At 33.1% G+C, this 22958-nt stretch overlaps 1 protein-coding gene across 1 annotated transcript; it reads right to left on the bottom strand.

Annotated features, from left to right (window-relative positions):
- Window positions 1–348: 348 nt before the first annotated feature.
- On the bottom strand, window positions 349–5118 carry LOC143386723 (C-type lectin domain family 4 member E-like). The gene is made up of 6 exons (XM_077108038.1): window positions 5082–5118; window positions 4117–4209; window positions 3397–3486; window positions 2274–2434; window positions 1540–1655; window positions 349–505 (listed from the first exon to the last, which is right to left on the bottom strand). Exons 1-6 carry the CDS (start codon window positions 5116–5118, stop codon window positions 349–351), a joined length of 654 nt encoding a protein of 217 aa, XP_076964153.1.
- Between the last annotated feature and the right edge of the window lie 17840 nt (window positions 5119–22958).

Genomic DNA, 22958 nt, shown 5'->3' with positions numbered 1-22958 from the left:
CAAAATCTTCTTTGTTTTACTCTGTACTTGCTCTATGTTCCTGTACTTTCATATAAATACCAATGAGGTGAGTGTATCAAAAGGAGAGTTCCTTGCTTCTCATGACTAGTGGATTGCTTTGAAAATTCTGAGAGGAGGAACTAACATGGAGGAGAATGCACTTCAGTCAGCATCATAAATTATAACATTGAAAAACACTTGTTTTATTTATATCTGAGTAATGAATACTTATGAAGTCCTTATGGTATGCAATGAATATTTTCTCTTGTTGGGCTATGGATATGTTCATGTTCTTGTTCCTTATCATTTATATATTTAAGTCATGCAAATAGTTCTTAAAGATTTGTCTTAGTTTGCAGCATTTATTTCTGGCATTTCACAAATCCGAAACATGTTGTAGAAACAGGGTATATCATTCCAATTTTGCCTTGCATTTGAAGAGTCCCTGATGGTGGCACAGTCCTCCAGTGTAATTAAATTGTTAGGCTCTCCTGCATCCCAGAAGCTGAAAAAGACCAACATGGGAGATTTTAAATCCCAGCAAGAGAAAATAAAGTTACCTAATACATAAGGCAAACCACATTTGTGTTATTTACAATAATTTTGTGATGTAGAAATAATTATCTTTATTTTGTCAGGGAAGAAAAGGAGTCTCAGAAAAGCAAGACCATTTGTCCAATTTGTGGGTTTTAAAACTGAACTGGATTCTTTAGACTTTCTATTCTGCCATGCCTCTTCATGGTTTTAGACCCCTAAGGAGAAGTTATGGGGAGGTTTGATTATCTAATGGATTTATTTCCTTTGCATTCTTACCTTATGTTAAAGTTGGTTCTCTTTTTCTACTCAGAGTATGTGTTAACTTAGGTACACCCTTAAATTTTACAGTGCTGTAATGAAGCAACTTCTCTAGAGAATCTGAGCCTCTGGGTTGTATTCTTAAAACTGCAGTTTATTAGCTGAGTAAGACATTTAATCCTTTGACATTTAGCTTCCCCAAATGCTAGATGAAGACTAAGTACATTGATGTCTCTCAGAAAGGGGTAATTTAGGTTAAATGAAATAACAAATGAGAGAAAAACTTAAGTGCTGTGTTCTAATAATTCAATACAATTATCAAGGAGAAAAGGGACATTTTCAAAGGGTTCCCACTTTCACATTATAAGTGGGAAACCATTTTAAAAAAGTTTTACATGCTTTCTCAAAACACTATTTTTTTCATTTATCTAGTTTGGGGGCATAAAACTTTATTCTATTCTTTCTTTTGCAACTTCAATGAGCACATATTTCATTCTAATCTTCTTCATATTTTCATTGATCATTTCTCCTTGATTCTTGAGACAGTACCAGGAAATGGGAGAAGTAAGAGATTGTGCCTCTTTTCTCTCTTCTATACGAGTTTTTCCTCTTTCAGAATCTAATACAACCTGAATGTTCTTCATGTATCAACAATAACAAAAAAGTTTTGAGAATGACCCTCAACAGTGGTCTAACTTTAGGACTGTGGGTAATGTGGTTATTTTCCTACAGGAAGATACTTACCTCAGTGACTCTGTGAAAGGTGTGCCATCCACCCATTGCCACTCACCCTCAACCACTTGGTCTGTCAGTCCAATAAAAAACTCTCTCTTTTTAGGTTTTGCATGGTAAGGGAATTCCTATGGAAGATATAAAATCAAAAAAAGAGAAAATAAACTATTTCACTTCAGAAGAGATGTTGCAAGTAATTGCAATTGAAAGAGGTAAAGTAGGGTCAAGACAAGAAATGATAGATCAATGAATCTGAAATAATAATGTCATCAAGGATTACCTTCTAATTTTTTATTGTAGTAAAATACACATTAAAATGAAACTTAAAAGGTAACAATCAACAGGAGAATTTCAATGATTAATTCAAAGTTTATCTACTTTTATAGATAGTCAAATCTCTTGTATATCTATAGCACAAAACATTTGTAATCATAATTTAAAAATAATGAACAGTAGTTGCCTTTCTTCTCTCATATGATATGTTCATAAACAAAAGGGTTATTCTAAAATTAATTCCCAATTTTCTTTCCTTTAAATAATAGTGTAACTCCACAAGGAAATCACCTTTTTGTTAGGTTAATCTAGTAATGAAGATAAATTAAAACAAATATTAGAAGTATTAGAAGCAGCATGCATTGAATTATGTTTATTTAATAAATTGTAGTTTGGGTCAAACACTGGCCCATGTATGGGAAAAGGGATGGATTATGTGGAGAATACTACATCAACACTGGAGGAGCCTGTACTATAATTTCCTGTTCCTCCTGTGTGTTGATAACCACCAGGTGAGCTTCCATGCCTGAGCAGTTCCTTGAACTTGATAACCAGGACATGGTGTTTGTAGAAAAGAAATAGCAGCTAGATTGAAAATGTTTCCAGTTCAATGGACAGCAATTCTTAACTGATCCTAGGAGAAGAGAAATTTCAGTTAGTGCCTCAAATGAACTGAGTAAGAAAACATAACATTTCTTCTGATCCTATGGAGTCCAGCATTGATAATAGAAACCTCAGAAATCCTTGTTAATTCCCCACATCTTACTAAGACTTTAGATAGTTACAATATTAGTAAATATTTAAACAACATTTTTCTTGTCTTTTGAACATATCTTCATTTTCTAAATGTCAGTGCTAGTAAATACAACAATACATGCCATCTATTTAAGTTATACAATTGATACAGAACTCTTTCGTTTGTTCTTAGATTATTAAGGGCAGAAAATGCAAGCTATGCATTTTTTTGGGGGGGTGACTCCTAAGCAAGTGTCTCTTTTGCTACCTAAAAATGTATTCTCAACCAAGGCATAAAGACGGGCAAAATTTCTAAGAATAATACAATTTTAGCCTTTGAAGTTTCTTTAAAAAAAAACCCACCAAAATCTCTCAATTTAATGGTGAGAAAATTATAACTCAAAGAAGAAAGTCCATTTCCCAGTATCATGTAGCATTTTTCTAAGACTTGTAGCAAGACAAGATATACAGGCGTTTGCAATTTATTTCTGAGGTACTACCAAATTCTCTACTCTGTACTCTTTTTTTCTTTTACCTTATTTTGGATACAGGTGAAAGAAAAAGAAAATGTTATACACTTTCTGTTTACAGATTTACTGTTCAGATACATCCTCTAATTTATTCTAAACTTTTCTCAAATGTCCCTGAAATTTTCTGCCTCAATGCTAATTACATTTCCAAAGTTTTGTCGTCTATCCCGACCATTTCCTCAACATTCTTTTATAGTGTAGACAGGATTTCACATTTTGTTTTAAAAAACAGGATCTTATCCAAAGATAATTTTCTTATTCCAAAATCAGTCTAGAAGCCATAAAGTGTAGATTTATAAATTTTGATATTCAACAGTGGGGCCTGTTATACCTGAACCATCATTATTGCAGGAGAGCTCCCGTAAATTCTCATGTGGTCGGGACTTTTTCTCATCACGAATTTGAAAGCTGTGATATGTCACTGTAAGAAAAAGGGCCCAGTTAATGTTCATTTTTTTGTTGTAATTTATAATTTTTCTCAGTTTAGTGTTCATAACAAAAGTGGCATTAATTATTATGATGTTTATATCCTATTTACTTTTCATTCCATCTACAGAGGCAAGGGGATTCACTTCCTAAAAAGGAGAAGACAGTTTCATATTTCATAGTTTTCCTGACTTTTGAAGACGAGTACACTTTATTTCAGACCCAAAAATCTAGAAAAACCAAACATGTTTGCATTTCCTCTTATTCCAAGTTTAACTCCTCAACCCTTTCTTACAAAAAAGTAATTTGTTTTTACATCTGTTCCTGACCAGTGAATCCAAGTTCCAGTTTATTGTCTCACAGAGAAGAGTACATTAATGATAAGGGTACAATGGGAAGGGCTCTAGCAACAGGGAGGTGAAAACTGTGCCAGAGATCACTGAAATCTGGTAATGGTCCTCTAGTAGTTTGGGGTTTCTGGCTTGAAGTATAGCCCGGAGATTAAGAGGGAAAAAAACAAAATAGAATACATGTTTCAGGAGAAGAAAAGCCAGAGACAGCAAGGAAGAGTTTACTCTTAATATTATTGTGGAGAATTGGATTAAACTTGACCTTCAGAACCCACCGATACATCTGGTGATAAAACAGGCACTGAGAAGCAGGATGGAGGCACTGGCCACAGTCCATAAGAATGCCTGGGAAGAGAAGAATCTTCTCTCTGTAGAAAGGCAGACTCAAACACAGTCAATCTTCCTGGGACAAGATAACAACAGAGATTTAAGAGAGTCTTATTTTTTCTTGTTTCTTTCCACTCGCATTGTTTGTATTGTGTAATTCTCAAGTGTCAGCATGCAGCAAAATCACCTGCTGGGCTTGCTGAAACAGATAGCTGAACCTTACCCCCAGAGTTAGCAATTTGGAGGAGCTCATTTGGAACCAACAAGTTTTCAGGGGTTGCAGATGCTGCTGGTATGAGGACCCCACTTTAAGAGTAATCCATCACAAATATTAAGACTTTGACTCATGAACTCAGTTATACAATTTTTTTCCTTCTAGTTCTTCCAGTTAAAAAAGTATTTTCATTTTTATAAGGCTCTTTTTGTTTCTCTTCCTTTTATCCCTTCTGCTTTTCTTGTCTCTCCTTTCTCTTCAGTGTCTCATTTATCAAGTTTGCTGTAAGTTAATCAGATAAAGCATTGACAATCCTGTATTAGCTTCCCCCCTCTTTCTAATATACATTTTAAGGACAAGGAAAGTGAGTTCCACAGAAGTGAAGTGACTCAAGGCATCAAAGAAAAGGAGAAATAGCAGTCTGGTAGCTCTCCTTGCATTCAAGTCAACAAGCTTCCAGTATGACATATAGTCTTCTAATCAGTCTCAATCTCAATCTCTCTCTCTCTCTCTCTCTCTCTCTCTCTCTCTCTCTCTCTTTTCTCTCTCTCTGTCTTATTAAACCTCCTTTTTTCCTCTTCTCATTCCTATTTTTTTCTTAATTCCACTGAGTACTTTTCTATTGTCCTTCCCCTCACCATATTTATCTCCTTTTCTAATAAAATATCTAAGGAAGAAATGAAAGAGTTACAGGTTTACCTGTGCATTGTAGTGCAGATGATTTGCATGAATTCATTCTCTTTCTTTCTCTCTCTCCCTTCTCAGTTTGTGCATCCAGGAGTGTTCGGTTTGTAAGATTCCAGGGAAAATGAATCATGAATGATCAACACTTTATTTCCTTTTAGATAGTTCAACACTAGTAGATATAGATTAGCTTGTTTGGTGACTGTGCATTTAACTCAGGATTTCCCTTCTTGCATAAGGTTAAGGGAGTTTACTGTACAACTCCTCTATTTTCCTCACTCCAGGAAATAACAAGATGAGGAAATGACAAAGCACTAAGCCGCAACACATGTAGGCTGACTGACATAAAATGCAAAAAACCTAAAAAAGTTTTTTCTTTAGGTGGAAAAAGTCTCATTTTTTCAACACCTAACTCATTCCCAATTTTCCCTTGACACTGTGGTGTCCATCTTTGCATTCAAAATTTCAGTTTTCATCTGTATCACCCATACATTTGATAACTGAAAAAGAAGGCTTGGACTCCAAATCTCACAGATTTAGCAGAGAGCTGGGCATATAGTGGGTGTATTTATCACTTAGCAACAAGAATATTTTTCCATCTTTTATCATTTTACTTCCTTCCTCTTGAGATGGTAGTGCTGAGTATTTGCATCCCTTTTATCCAATGTCAACAATGGTTTATTTCACAGACCCACCTTAGCTGATCAACCTCATGCAACATGGACATGATTCCTTTGAAATTCAGCTCAATTTGTTACAATATGAAACAAATCCTGAGGCCTCAGAGAGAGCAAGTATTTTAATTCTATTGCTCTGATACACTTGGAAATTTTATTTACTTATTGTAACCTACATTATGAGAGATAGATTTACATGTCTGAAGAAGCAATTTTATTGAATGTTAGAATGTAATGCTTCGCCAGAATGTTAGTTTGATAGGTTCCATTTCCTTTCTTAAAGATAGGAGAATAAGAACATGAGCACATTGGTCTCCATTGTCTTAAAATTTCCCAAGTGCAAAGAAGTAGAAGTATGATACACATGAGTTGGTAATCCCCACATTTGATGATGCAGATGTTCCATGTATTAGAAAATGTCTTTTGTCCCACAGGGACTTTGTATTATTTCAATAGTTTAGGAAATTTGCTTTATATTCTTCCTTTTATAGTATATATATATATATATATATATATATATATATATATATATATATATTTAAAACATTCTAAAATTATATATGCAAAATGCTATGGTTTATATGAGTGTTCTCCAGAGGTCTATAATGTAAAGGCTTGGTCCCCAGGGTGGTGCTATAGGTAGGTGCTTTGGACCTTTAAGAAATGAGGCCTAGTAGAAGGTTCTTAGATCATTGGGATATATCCTAAAGGGAATAGTGGCACATCTTGGAATAATATGTCATTCTCACCTGAGATCCAAACCATGTATGTGGCTGTACAATGTTGAACTTGAACCTGCAGAACCATGCCCAAATAACCCTGTCTTTACTTGATAAGTGATGTGTATCAGGCATTTTGCTATAGTGATGTAAAGGTAATATATATATATGTGTGTGTATATATATATATATATATATATATATATATATATATATATAAATATTAATATATATGTATATATATAATACACACACATATACACATACATATTTAACTAACATATATATACATATTTATGTTATACTATATAACTAACCTACATAGTTTGATATATAATATATATATATATATATATATATATATAATATATATATATATATATATCATATATATACACACACACACACACATATATGTATATATAAAATGTTTAACATCATTTGGGTATTAAATATGTTTATATTTTATTATATATGGTAAAGATAATATATCTACCATATGTATATACTATATGTCTTCTTTCAGAATTTTTCTTTATCTTTGATTTTCTGTGGTTAGAATATGTTATGCTTATGTGTGCAAGTGTGTATGAGTGTGTGTGCACATCTATTTTCATTGGTCTGCTTGCTTGGTTTTCCCTGAATGTCCTGGGTCTGTACTTTGGTGTGTCTGACATTAATTTGGGGGAATTTCTCAGTCATTATTATTTCAAATATTTATTGTCTCTCTTTCTATAATAGTTATTCAACTCTTGTAGTTGACTCACAGACTAGAATATTCTCTTTTTTCTTTTCTTTTCTTTCTGTTTGTTTTTCAGTTTTGAAGTTTTATATTGAGATATTCTTAAGCTCAGGGTTTCTTTCTTCAAAAATGTGAAGGTTACTAATAAGCCCATCAAAGGCATTATGACTTTTCTTATAGAGATTTTTATCTCTACCATTTTGGGGGTGGTTCCTAATAAGAAAGTTCATAATTCTACTTAAATTGCCCATTTGTTCTTGCATGCTGCCTGTTCATTAGGTCCCCTAGTATATTAATCATAGTTGTCTTAAGTTTTCTGTCTGAGGTCCCCTAGCATATTAATCATAGATATTTTAAGTTCCCTATCTGATTAGCCAACATCCCTGCTATATCTGACTGGTTCTGATGCTGTTCTGTCTCTTAAATCCATGTTTTCTGCCTTTTTCTGGTTTATAATTTTTTTGATAGCTAGACATGATGTATGGTGTAAAAGAAGGTTCTAAACATATGTGTCTCTAGTAATGTAGTGGTAAGATGTGGGGAAGATGAAAAATTCTACAGGTGTGTGATTGGATCTGTCTTTGGTGATCCTGTGCATCTGGACTGGACCATTGCTGTTACATTTCCATTTTCTTCCTCTTGGTGGGAAACTGAGGCTAGAATAAGTTTCTGCTAGAAGAAGATATAATTCTCTGTATTTGTCGTTAGGTCTCTGAAATATTGTGAACAAGGGTTTGCCCTCTGACTTGCTTCTCCATTGGATTTAAGAAGCTTGCTGATTTCTCTGTTCAGTTTAAACCTGTTAAGACAAAGTAATAATTTCAAATTTCCTTACATGCCAAAGCACAAATGAAAAGTTATTTTACTGAAAAACAACTTCTAATGTTACTGAAAAGCTGGATATTTAGAAAATAATTAGGTGTTTCAGTGTGATGTAAAATAATATTTCACTAAATAAAAGTATCACTCCACACATAAAGTGGAAACTGAAATAATAGAGCTACAAAGTAAAGAGGAATGAGATAAAGTATTCCAAATAAGAGTGGAATGCACACCCAACTAGACATATGAATAATATGTCTCTGTTGTTAAAAAAAATTAACAATTTAATTTTTTGAAAAATTTTCAACAATTTGTAGAAAAATTCTTTTAAGTTGAAAGAGTAAATCTGCAGATCATGCTGAGTTCCAATCCTAGACAGACAGCTTTTTTGAGTTACCGAAGGTGCAAGTGTCACCATCAGAAAAAACCTGTTTGTCTCTTCTGGACTATAATCCTCTTGAACCTCTATGTCTTACTTAATTCTAAATAAAATAATAACTTTTTGATGATTTTGCAAAGAAGTATTGTGATCCAATGAATTTATTTTTCTTTTGATTAAACTAAAAAGGAAAAAAACCTCTTTGATGTGGAAGTATTTTAAACATGATGACTACATTTGACCAAAGCTATTAAAAATTAAAATCTGAAGAAAATTAAGAACTAAATTGTTCACAACATGTAATTAATTATTAGTTACAAAAGCAATAGCATCAGGCTTGGGATATAGCTCAGTTGGTAGAGTGCTTACCTCACATGCACAAGGTCCTAGATTCAATCCCTAGCACCACCACCAACAAAAAGCATCAATCAGAAATGGTAAGATCTTTAAGTTTTATTTATTCTGTGATTTTTAAATTGTTCTTCTTTACTCACAAGTGAAGAGTGAAGCAAGGCCATACATAATTCAAAAAAAGCTTAGTTGTTTTTTATATATGTTGACAAAGATAATGAGTGATGTGATTTGGAATAAAAATTCAAAACCACTTCTAAAATTTATCCAGTGAAGATCACAAAAATTTTTGTTTTTCTACAGTAAATTGGAAAGTAATTACCCTATTTATTTGCTTCTGAAACATTTAAAATAAAATTTAGTCATGAAAAGAGTAAAATGATATAATGGTATAATCAGCAATAGAAATTATATTTACTCTTGATATAAATTTGCAAGATCTATAAGAAATCCTCATATACATTATAAATTGTATAATCTATCTTTTAGGGGTTGACACATGCCCAATGAAAGCAAAAGAAAAACACAGACATAGAATAGAGAAATGAACATGGTTCTGGAAGATCATTTGAACTGTGGGTAAATGAAAATATGGGTAAATTTCAGAATTTCTAAGAGAATTTGCAAAGCAGGATTTGCATTTATATTATTACCAGGTGCTGTCAATAATTTATGTGGGCTAATGCTAGGATAAGAAAGATGATCTAGCAGCAGAATTAGAGGTATATATTTGAAGTATTAGAAGGACTATTAGATAATCAAGCAATTTAGAAATTATTTCAATAACATCTAGTAAATTAAAAATTTCACAACTGGTAATTTTATCCACTAGATTTACACACATGACTACATGTATTTCATGAGCCAGAAGATACAAAATTTCTGAGAATTATTCAGAATATGGATATATATAACTTGGCGTACCATCTTTCTATACATTGAAAAAATGCTGTATGGTCATAATTTATGAATACCTAATCAATGTACCCCTGGCAAAACTTGGAAAAGCAGGACTTTTAGTACTGGGAATGGCAGCATTGGCAGATTCCTTTACTCAAACTTGGTTCAAAATCTGCAGCACTGTCCTTCAGAGAACACCTATCACCTGAATGAGATGGTGATCAGAAGAAGTCAAGATGGAATATGGATAAAGGTAGGTTTTTCTTAATTTTCCAAGCAATGAAATGTGTGTGTAATTTTAGAGAGGATATTACCCTCTTTTTGATAGTAAACAAAATGGGTTGGATAGGACTTGATAATATAGATCACTTTGATTGGAAGAAAATAAAAATAATATCTGATGTACATTTTAGTTTGTAGTTATGAATACATGTTATTATATCAAAGGCTATAAACAGATTCTCACACATAATAGATCTTAGCTGTAAATATTCCCTTGATTTCTTCTCTGTGGAGTAAATCAATTTGAAATAATTATGCTGCTAGGGAAAAGACTATATGAAAATTGAAAAGTTAATCATTCCATGATGCATACATATATCAAAATATTCCAAGCTGGGAGCAGTGGAGCATGCCTATAAATCAGCATCTTGGGAGACTGAGGGAGGAGGTTTTCAAGTTCAAGACCAGCCTGGACATTTTAGGAAGACCCTCTCCCAAAATAAAATAATGAAAATGTCTGTGGATGTGGTTTGGTGGCAGAGGACCCTTGAGTTTTATCTAGTACCATGAACAAACATACAAAAAATCCTGTTATACCCCATAAGTATATACAATTGAACATTTTAGACATATATAACTAAATAACTGGCTCTGTGAAATGATCAGAAATGATTTTATCTAATGAAAATATTTTGGCTTGTTTTTGTAGAGATATACATTGGGTAATTCCTTTTTTGTCCAACATTATACAAGGGTCCAATGTTATACAGGAGTCTAATGAAGCATCTGTACTTGACTGTACCCTTTCATACTCTTCTTTTTGATCTCTGTGACTTCCTACTTTGTTAATTGTTTGATAACCATAAGAGCATTATTTATATGAAGCTTCTTGACTCATGGCAACATAATTTCAGCATATAGTCTATTGTACTTACGTTGGCCTTTCTAGAATCTACTGAGAATATAAAATTACTAGGAGTTTTCTGTTATTTAAAATTTGTTTTTAATTAAATGTTTTTCTTATGAGAATATGGATACCAGGTGCAAAGTTAGAAACTTTTGATCCCTTAGAGACATATAGTAACTCTAAATGGGACAAGAGATGTAGGCTGAACAAGCGAAAGTTGGAAATAATCCCACAAACCAAAGGATGTTTACATATTAGCATATGAACATCAGGCTAAATCAAATCCTTTATAACCTTGCCCCACACTGATTGGAGAGGCATATGTTTTGAGCACTATTTAAGCACTCTAAGCATTGATTAGTTTTTGACAAGATTCTCAACAAAGTATATTTTTGAGGTTTATAATTCTATTAATATTTATCAATGTTAATATGAAATTACCTGTTGCTTTTTCTCTGCTGGTTGTTTTCCTCTTTGTATCTCAGGACAAAAATTCTATTGTTTCATTATTTAATGAAACCTGCTTCTCCTGGCTACTATCAAAATGGGGATTTCATTACTGGTGGACTTTTTTTTTTTCCTAAGAGTGACTGATGGTGACACCAGAAGCCAATTTGTCTTTGAAGATAAATTTTATATGCCAGATTATGTTCTTGTGTAAGTATTTGACTTCCATGAAGTGCATAAGAAGGTTTAAAAAGCAATCAAGAGCTGAGAATTATTTTACCTTATTTAAAGTTATAGGACATGGTGATGAGAATTTTTTTGACTTATATCCATTTAAATTGGTTTATTGGAAACTACTTTTGTGTATTGCCATGGGTAATTTAGTAAAATATATTTTCCAGAAATATATCACATAATCCAAGGCAGGAAAATGTGAATTCTAAATTTAATTCCATTTACTTCATCTCTGACCTTACTTGCTCTGCCTCAAGCTGCACATAAAAAAGCCCAAACTGTAAATCTGACTGTAAATCATCAGACTGTCAGGTTAATATCTTTTAGGCAGCCAATTTCTCAACATTTTCTACAGCAAATATTTTAGTTATTTCTTAGATTGTCATGTGTTTTTTTGACTTATCTACTTTAGAAATAAAAGGAAGACTATCTCTGCATCTTTGCCTTCTAAGGATCTTACTAAGCATTATCAGCACCTGCTGGCCATGGCTTTTGCTGTAGAAAAAATCAACAAGGACCTGAATATATTGTGCAATTTGACTCTGGAATTTCACCTCTTCAATATGGATTTCTGACTTTATTGAGATAAAGGCCATGGAGAGTTCCATGTCTTTGCTTTCAGGAGAGAGTCCTCCAGTTCCTAATTATGACTGTAGGTATGAGAAGAGAAACAAGCTGCTGGCTGTGTTAGGAGGCATTTCAACAGGAATAACAGCTCATAGTTCCCAGGTACTAAGCCTCTACAATGTCCCCCAGTAAATGAAGAATTTTGTGTTTTCAATATTTAACATAGTAATATAGTATCACAAGTCAAAATTTAATTTATACTTATGAAAAGATATGGGACTTCTTAAAAATGTACTGTTTAACTTTTATTCTCTAAAAGATATTTATTCATAGTACAAAATTTTATAATAAAGTTTCCTTTGAAAACTTAAAATGGAGAAAAGCAAATAGATAACATAATGATGACCTACCTATAATCTCACAGGCTAGAGAAAATATCCTTTTCTCTTTATTGGTGTTATCATTTACATTTTTCTATGAAATTATGGAGTATCATATATATTTGGGAATATGGCAATTCTATTCACAGGCTTCTTTTTACTCTTTTGTAACATGCAGTATTGTGAATGTTTTTCATTTATTGTCAATTGTTTATTTGCAATATCAGTTTAAGTTACAATATAATATTTTTACAAAAGTTATTTAGTCAATTTATTATGAGCAGACATTGGATTGTTTTTCAATTTTCCTTTATTACACAGTTTTTCAATTTTCCTTTATTATACAGTTTTAAAAGTTATTTTATTGATTAGTTTAATTTTTCTAGTAGAAGAATTTTGGTGTAAAATATATTCATTTTTGCAAAGTTTATGGTAAAATTAAAAATTGTTATCTAGAATATTAGTTTGCCACAAATATTGCTGAGATTCTGTTTACTTTCTTCTTAACATATTGCTGGATTCATTTTTAAAATATTTGTCAAGTGGAAGAAGTTATTAGTGATTTTTTTCTGTTTCGATTTTTATTTACTTGTGTTTAAGAGTTAATTTAATTCCTTTTTAAAATGTATTCTTAATTTAATCTTTTGGTTATGAAATGGTAGGGTCAGGATTTTATTATTTTCTTATTGGTCAAAAAACTTCCTTCTGGGCTGGGGTTGTGGCTCAGTGGCAGAGCACTTGCCTCACGTGTATGAGGCACTGAGTTAGATCCTCAGCACCACATAAAATGAGTAAATGAGTAAATAAAGCTATTGTGTCCATCTACAACTAAAAAAAAAATTTAAAAATATTCCTTCTTCTCATTTCCCTACTAAAAAATGTAATCTTTCAAATTATAGAAGAAAGTAACTTTTTAAAAAATGATTTCAAATACATATTCTTAAAAGTTGTTTAATAATACTTTGGGGAGAATTTTTAAACAAAACTGAAACTAGAGACTAGTTTATTAAGCTTCTCATCATCATCGAGCTTCAACAAATAAAAAAGATTGGTTTATTTTGTGCTTTTATTAAATATTGATTTTTTCTTATGTTTTCTTCTTTCTTCTTAAAAACAGATGTTCATCTTTATTTTATGCTTTCATAATTTCTTTCTCTCTCTCTCTCTCTCTCTCTCTCTCTCTCTCTCTCTCTCTCTCTTTTTAATGTTTAAAGCATCCATTCATTCATCCAGCTATATGACAAGCATTTAATAACCATCTATGTCCAAAGATCATTATTTTATATTTTTATTTTTTTGGTACCTAGGATTAAACCTAAGGTTTCTTTATCTGAGTTACATCCCCATCCCTTTTGGGTTTTTATTTTGAGACAAATTCTCACTAAATTGCTTAAGGACTCACAACTTTTAGTTCTGCTGCCTCAACCTCCCAAATTTATGGGATTACAGGCATGAGCCATCATGTAGAGCATATCATGGTTTTAGAAGTGATGTGTGAGATCTCTGTTAAACATTCAAGCATAGATGCTTTGTCAGTAGTGAAATATATGTACCTATAGTTTGGATAAAATTCTATGGTAGACATATAAATTTGGGATAAATTTAGGGAATGTATGTTTGTGGAAAATGGAAAACATCCCAGTCTGAGCCATGGAGTCTTATGATATTATCAATTTGAAGAGATGTGGAAGATTCAGTAAGGTAGATTGATAATATGTTTTAAGATCACTCTGGAAACTGGCAAAGGAACATGTTTCAAGGAAAAATTTCTTATCTACTGTTTTACACCAATAGCAGATTCAGTAAAATGAGTTCTGTTAATTGGCAATTTGATTTAGCAAATTAGATAATTAATGACTTGGTTTTTAAAGGATGAATTGTAGTGGGGATACCCCATAGAGCAATTCTGAGAGAAAAGTCAAGCAACATATAGGATTAGAAGTCTGGACAATTCATTTGCAGAGTTTTTTATGAAGAAGAATAATTACGTGGGGTGAGGATAAAGAGAGATTTTATATGCAGTGATGGGAAAATAATTAGACTTTTCTCCATCATTTTGGCATATTTGTGGTTATATACAGGTATAACAGCAAAGTATAAGGGCTCCTAGACTTCTTTCTCTAGTGAATTTTAAAATGCTTAATGCATTCTCTTTTCTCATTTAATTTGATTATGTGCTATGGCTTCAAGAAGAAAATCAAGTATTAAATTTTATTTGGTTGGTAATCCAGAAAAGCCCAGTATGGAAAGATTTTTTAAATTTTTTTTGGCAGGGAGAAGGATGGGTGGGTACAGAGATTGAACTCAGGGGAACTCCACCACTGAGCCACATCCCCAGCCCTATTTTTAAATTGTATTTAGAGTCAGTCTCACTGAGTAATTTGCCTTGATTTTGCTGAGGCTGGCTTTGAATTTACAATCCTCCTGCCTCAGCCTTCTGAGCTGTTGGGCTTACAGGTGTGCACCATCATTCCCAACTGAAAATTTTTTTTATTGGTACATTATAGCTATACATAATAGTGCAATCAATATTGACAATCACATATGCAAGGAATATAATTTGTTCCATTTCGGTTCTTAGTAACTTCTCCTTCAGCTTCTCCTCCCATCCCTCTACTTCACTGGCCTTTCCTGACCTGATTTTTTATATAAATTGATACTTAAAAATAAACAGTGAAATTCACTATAGTATATTCACACAGATATACAGCATGATTTGGTAGACCTCATTCTGCTATTCCTCCCCTTTTCCATCCCTTCCCAATCACTCAACCTCCTTCCTCAATTCCATTTTCTTCCCCAATTTTCATGGTGTTGCAACTTCTGTACTTTGCCCCCATTATTTTGCTCTAGCTTCTGCATATGAGAGACAACACTCAACTCTGGACTTTCTGAGTCTGGCTTATTTCATAAGTTTCATCTATGCACTGGAAAATACCATAATTTTATTCTTTATAGCTGAGGAAAACTCCATCATGTATATATACACCACATTCTCTTTATGCGTTCACCTGAGCATCTGGACTGGTTGCATTATTTGGCTATTGTAAATTATGCTGCTATAGTTATTAATGTGCCTATATCACTACCATATCCTGATTTTATTTCTTTTGGATAAATACCAAGAGATGGTACATTAAGCATTTATATTTATATTAAAAAACAAATACTCTAATGTTATACCTCAAGGCCCTAAAACAAATAGAAGTGTGGAAATAATTAAGATGAGAGTTTAAATTAATGAAGACAAGAAAAATACAAAGAATCAATTGAGGGTTGGTTCATTGAAAAAAATGACATACCCTTAGCCAAACTAACCAAAAAAGACAGAAGACCCAAGTCAACAATATTGGAGTTGAAAAGGGAGATACAATAGACACTTCTGAAATCCAGGAATATTAGAAATTATTTTGAAAATTTATTCTCCAATAAACAAAAAAATCTAGAAGATATGACAAATTTCTAGACTCATATTACTGAAACAAATTGAACCATGGGGTAAAGAAACCTAAAGAGATTAATACCAAGCAAAGGGATAGAAGTAGTAATTAAATGCCTATAAACAAGGAAAAGCCAAGGACCAGAAGGATTGTCAGCCAAGTTCTACCAAACTTATAAAACAAGAACTAATACCAATCTTCCTCAGTATGGAAAATTATTGATTTGCAAATAATCTTCACAAATTTATGTTACTCTAAGAGCAGAAAAGGAAAACTTCTGTGACTCTATGTATATATTTTTAAAAGAATAAAAAAAAATATGCACACACAGATATATGTACACAAATAAATATGTGTGTATGTGTGTTTGCATGCACTTTTAGTCACAAATATAAATACACACACACACACTACCTATAACTTAATTCCCACTTATATGTATATATATATATATATATATATATATATATATATATATATATATATACATTCCACTATATATACTATTTCCATATATATACTAATTTCTCTATATATTCTAGTATATACATACTCATAATTATGTGTATATATACATAATTATGTATGTATTATACATGTATATACACACATATATTTATATATATACACATAATATGTGAATATATTTATGTGTGTGTATATATATAGTGGAAATTAAGTTATATGTGGTATATAGAAAATTGATACTTCTTTTTTCTTCTTCTTCTTTTTTTATTATTAGTTGTTCAAAACATTACATAGCTCTTGACATATTTCATACATTTGATTCAAGTGGGTTATGAACTCCCATTTTTACCCCATATACAGATTGGAGAATCACATCGGTTACACATCCACATTTTTACATACTGCCATACTAGTGTCTGTTGTATTCTGCTGCCTTTCCTATCCTCTACTATCCCCCCTTCCCCCTCCCCTCCCATCTTCTCTCTCTACCCCATCTACTGTAGTTCATTTCTCTCCCTTGTTTTTTCCCTTTACCCTCACATCCTCTTATATGTAATTTTGTATAATGATGGGAGTCTCCTCCCATTTCCATGAAATTTCCCTTCTCTCTCCCTTTCCCTCCCACCTCTCATCCCTGTTTAATGTTAATCTTCTTCTTATGCTCTTCCTCCCTGCTCTGTTCTTAGTTGCTCTCCTTATAGCAAAGAAGACATTTGGCATTTGTTTTTTAGGAATTGGCTAGCTTCACTTAGCATAATCTGCTCTAGAGCCCTCCATTTCTCTGTGAATGCCATGATTTTGTAATTTTTTAGTGCTGAGTAATACTCCATCGTATAATAATGCCACATTTTTTAATCCATTCATCTACTGAAGGGCATCTAGGTTGGTTCCACAGTCTAGCTATTGTGAATTGTGCTGCTATGAACATTGATGTAGCAGTATCCCTGTAGTACGCTCTTTTGATGTCTTTAGGGAATAGTCCAAGAAGAGGGATAGCTTGGTCAAATGGTGGTTCCAATCCCAGCTTTCCCAGGAATCTCCATACTGCTTTCCAAATTGGCTGCACCAATTTGCAGTCCCACCAGCAATGTACAAGAGTACCCTTTTCCCCACATCCTCACCAGCACTTGTTGTTGTTTGACTTCATAATGGCCGCCAATCTTACTGGAGTGAGATGGTATCTTAGTGTGGTTTTGATTTGCATTTCTCTGACTGATAGAGATGGTGAGCATTTTTTCATGTACTTGTTGATTGACTGTATGTCCTCCTCTGAGAAGTGTCTCTTCAGGTCCTTGGCCCATTTGTTGATTGGGTTATTTGTTTTCTTATTGTTTAATTTTTTGAGTTCTTTGTATACTCTGGATATTAGGGCTCTATCTGAAGTGTGAGGAGTAAAGATTTGTTCCCAGGATGTAGGCTCCCTATTTACCTCTCTTATTGTTTCTTTTGCTGAGAAAAAACTTTTTAGTTTGAGTAAGTCCCATTTGTTGATTCTAGTTATTAATTCTTGTGCTATGGGTGTCCTATTGAGGAATTTGGAGCCCGACCCACAGTATGTAGATCATAGCCAACTTTTTCATGTAACAGATGCCGTGTCTCTGATTTGATAGCAAGCTCCTTGATTCATTTTGAGTTAACTTTTGTGCATGGCGAAAGAAAGGGATTCACTTTCATTTTGTTGCATATGGATTTCCAGTTTTCCCAGCACCATTTGTTGAAGATGCTATCCTTCCTCCATTTCTTGCTTTTAGCCGCTTTATCAAATATAAGATAGTTGTAGTTTTGTGGATTGGTCCACTATTCTGTACTATTGGTCCACCCGCCTGTTTTGGTACCAGTACCATGCTGTTTTTATTACTATTGCTCTGTATTATAGTTTGAGGTCTGGTATCGCTATACCACCTGATTCACACTTCCTGCTTAGAGTTGTATTTGCTTTTCTGGGTCTTTTATTTTTCCATATGAATTTCATGATTGCTTTATCTATTTCTACAAGAAATGCTGATGGAATTTTGATTGGCATTGCATTAAACCTATAGAGAACTTTTGGTAATATCGCCATTTTGATGATGTTAGTTCTGCCTATACATGAACAGGGTATATTTTTCCATCTTCTTAAGATCTTCTTCTATTTCTCTCTTTAGGGTTCTGTAGTTTTCATTGTATAAGTCTTTCACCTCTTTTGTTAGGTTGATTCCCAAGTTTTTTTTTTTTTTGAGGATATTGTGAATGAAGTGGTTGTCCTCATTTCCATTTCAGAGGATTTGTTGCTGATATACAGGGATGCCTTTGATTTATGTGTGTTGATTTTATATCCTGCCACTTTGCTGAATTCATTTATTAGCTCTAATAGTTTCTTTGTAGACCCTTTTGGGTCTGCTAGGTATAGAATCATGTCATCTGCAAATAGATATAATTTAAGTTCTTCTTTTCCTATTTTTATGCCTTTAATTTCTTTCGTCTGTCTAATTGCTCTGGCCAGTGTTTCAAGAACTATGCTGAACAGAAGTGGTGAGAGAGGGCATCCCTGTCTTGTTCCAGATTTTAGAGGGAATGCCTTCAATTTTTCTCCATTCAGAATGATGCTAGCCTGAGGCTTAGCATAGATTGCTTTTACAATATTGAGGTATGTTTCTGTTATTCCTAGTTTTTCTAGTGTTTTGAACATAAAGGGATGCTGTACTTTGTCAAATGCTTTTTCTGCATCTATCGAGATGATCACGTGGTTCTTATCTTTAAGTCTATTGATGTGGTGAATAACATTTATTGATTTCCGTATATTGAACCAGCCTTGCATCCCAGGGATGAATCCTACTTGATCATGGTGCACAATTTTTTTGATATGTTTTTTATGCGATTCACCAGAATTTTATTGAGGATTTTTGCATCTAGGTTCATTAGAGATATTGGTCTGTAGTTTTCTTTCTTTGAAGTGTCTGTCTGGTTTAGGAATCAGGGTGATGTTGGTCTCGTAGAATGAATTTGGAAGTTCCCCCTCTTTTTCTATTTCCTGAAATAGCTTGGAAAGTATTGGTATTAGTTCCTCTTTAAAGGTTTTGTAAAACTCTGCTGTATACCCATCCAGTCCTGGGCTTTTCTTAGTTGATAGTCTTTTGATGTTTTCTTATATTTCCTCAATTGATATTGGTCTGTTTAGGTTTTCTATATCCTCCTGACTCAATCTGGGCAGATCATATGACTTAAGAATTTATTGATGCCTTCAATATCTTCTATTTTATTGGAGTATAAGGATTCAAAATAATTTCTAATTATCTTCTGTATTTCTGAAGTGTCTGTTGTGATATTGCCCTTTTCATCCTGTATGCTAGTAATTTGAGTTCTCTCTCTTCTTCTCTTCATTAACATGGCTAAGGGTCTGTCGATCTTATTTATTTTTTCAAAGAACCAACTTTTAGTTTTGTCAATTTTCTCAATTGTTTCTTTTGTTTCAATTTCATTAATTTCAGCTCTGATTTTAATTATTTCCTGCCTTCTATTTCTTTTGCTGTTGTTTTCTCTTCTTTTTCTAGGATTTTGACATGAAGTATGAGGTCATTTATTTGTTGATTTTTCCTTTTTTTAAGGAATGAACTCCAAGCAATGAATTTTCGTCTTAGAACTGCTTTCAATGTGTTCCATAGATTCCGATATGTTATGTCTGTGTTTTCATTTATCTCTAAGAATTTTTAAATTTCCTCCTTGATGTCTTCTATAACTCATTGATCATTCAGTAACCTATTGTTCATTCTTCAAGTGATGCATGATTTTTCCTTCCTTCTTTTTTCGTTGATTTTCCGTTTCATTCCATTATGATCAGATAAGATGCATGGTATTATCTCTACTCCTTTATACTCTCTAAAAGTTGCCCTGTGTCATAATATATGATCTATTTTTGAGAAGGCTCCATGTGATGCTGAGAAAAAAGTGTAACTGCTTGATGTTGGGTGGTATATTCTATATATGTCAATTAAGTCTAGGTTATTAATTGTGTTATTGAGTTCTATAGTTTCTTTATTCAATTTTTGTTTGGAAGATCTGTCCAGTGGTGAGAGAGGTGTGTTGAAGTCTCCCATAATTATTCTATGGTGGTCTATTAGACTCTTGAACTTGAGAAGAGTTTGTTTGATGAACATAGCTGCACCATTGTTTGGGGCATATATATTTATGATTGTTATGTCTTGTTGGTGTATGGTTCCCTTGAGCAGTATGTAGTATCCCTCTTTATCCCTTTTGATTAACTTTGGCTTGAAATCTATTTTATTTGATATGAGTATGGACACTCCTGCTTGTTTCTGAAGTCCATATGAGTGATATGATTTTTCTCAACCTTTTGCCTTCAGTCTATGTATGTCTTTTCCTATCAAATGTGTCTCCTGTAGGCAGCATATTGTTGGGTATTTTTTTTGTGATCCATTCTACTAGCCTGTGTCTCTTAATTGGTGAGTTTAAGCCATTAACAGTTAGGGTTATTATTGAGATATGGATTGTTCTTCCAGCCATATTTGTTTATTTATGTTAATAAACATGATTTGTTTTTCCTCTTTGATTATTTTCCCCCCTTTACTGTACTACCTCCCACTGTTGGTTTTCATTGTTATTTTCCATTTCCTCTTCCTGTAATGTTTTGCCGAGGATGTTTTGAAGAGATGGTTTTCGAACTGCAAATTCTTTTAACTTTTGTTTATTGTGGAAGGATTTAATTTCATCTTCCATTCTGAAGCTTAAATTCACTGGATACAGAATTCTTGGCTGGAACCCATTTTCTTTTAGAGTTTGAAATATGTTCTTCCAGGATCTTCTAGCTTTCAGAGTCTGTGTTGAGAGATCAGCTGTTATCCTGATTGGTTTACCCCTAAATGTAATCTGCTTCCTTTCTCTTGTAGCTTTTAAAATTCTCTCCTTATTCTGTATGTTGGGCATCTTCATTATAATGTGTCTAGGTGTGGATCTCTTATGGTTTTGCACATTTGGCATCCTGTAGGCTTCTAGGATTTGGGATTCTGTCTCATTCTTCAAGTCTGGGAAGTTTTCTTGTATTATTTCATTGAAGAGATTGCTCATTCCTTTAGTTTGGACCTCTATACCTTCCTGTATCTCAATGATTCTTAAGTTTGGTCTGTTTATGTTATCCCATATTTCTTGGATGCTCTGCTCAAGGCTTCTTAACAGTCTTGCAGAGCTGTCTATGTTCTTTTCAAGTTGAAATACTTTGTCTTCATTGTCTGATGTTCTATCTTCTAAGTGTTCTACTCTGCTGGTAGTATTCTCAATTGAGTTTTTAAGTTGGTTTATTGCTTCCTGCATTTCTAGGATTTCTGTTTGTTTGTTTTTTATATAACCTCTATCTCCCTGTATAGTTGATCTTTTGCTTTTTGGATTTCTTTATGTAATTCATTGTCAAAGTTATCTTTCATTGTCTGATTTTGCTGTCTAATGTCTTCCTTGAGACTCCAGATCATCTGGAGCATGTATATCCTGAATTCTCTATCTGAGATTCCATCTGCTGCAGATATTACCTCTTCTGACAATGAGTTGACCTGAATTGCTTGTGGTCCTTTCTTTCCTTGTCTTTTCATACTGCTCGCGTTTCTTTCTGCTTGGTGAAACTGTTGTGTTATTGAAATTTTCCCCCTATATATTTATATTGCTCTTGTATAGTTGCAAAGTCTCCCTCACAGGCATGGGCGGCGGCTCTGCCCCTCCTCCAATTGGGGCAATGTGCCTACCACTCTGGCAGGCTGCTAGGCCTGTTCTTCCAGTCGGTAGCAGGTCCGCCTACCTTACAGGCGCGGGCGTTGGCTTTGCACCTCCCCCAACCGGGGCAATGTGTCTACCATGCTGGCGGGCCACTGCTCCTGCTCTGCTGGTGCATCATAAGTCCGCCTACCTTACAGGCACAGGCCTAGTTTTATGTTATTGAAAAGTCTTTGCTTACATCAAACTAGTGAAGATTACTTTTTAGTTTTCCTCTATTTTATTGCTTTATAATTTGATTTAGATGATAATACATTTGAAATTTATTTCTATATATGATGTGAGTTAGCGAATCACAAATTTTTTTCTACTGCAAAAATTCAAGTAATCCAGCACAATTTATTGAAAAAGATGTACTTTTTCAAGTGCTCTGTATTATCATCTCTAAATTAGGTATTTGGATGTATATAATTCTATTTATGGACTCATTATTCAATATTTTTATATTTATGTATATCTTGTAGCTTATAATTTGTAGGTTTTTACAGTTTTATATGTATATAATCATTATTTGAAAACAAGAACATTTATTAGTTTCTACTTTTATGGTTATATTTCTTTTTTGTGTTATTAAATTATCTAGACTCTCTGGTAAAAGTTGTAATGAAGTGGCAATAATTGGCACACATACTATCCTTGAAAAAGAAATATTCTTTTAATTTAATTTTTATTAATGCAAGAAATTGTACTGATTGACTTATTTAAAAACATTAATCTATGGGTGATTCCTAGAATTGACATTTAATTATGTCATTAACTTTTTCCATGTTGGATTTTTTTTAAATAATATTTTTTATGGTAGATGCACACAATACCATTATTTATCTTTATGTGGTGCTGAGGATTGAACCCAGTGTCTCACATGTGCTAGGTGAGTGCTCTA

The sequence above is a fragment of the Callospermophilus lateralis genome, unplaced genomic scaffold (genome assembly GCF_048772815.1).
Source record: "Callospermophilus lateralis isolate mCalLat2 unplaced genomic scaffold, mCalLat2.hap1 Scaffold_120, whole genome shotgun sequence".
Taxonomy (NCBI): Eukaryota; Metazoa; Chordata; class Mammalia; order Rodentia; family Sciuridae; genus Callospermophilus; species Callospermophilus lateralis.
The sequence above is the reverse complement of the archived record's forward strand: the minus strand, read 5'-3'. Positions and strand labels throughout refer to the sequence as shown.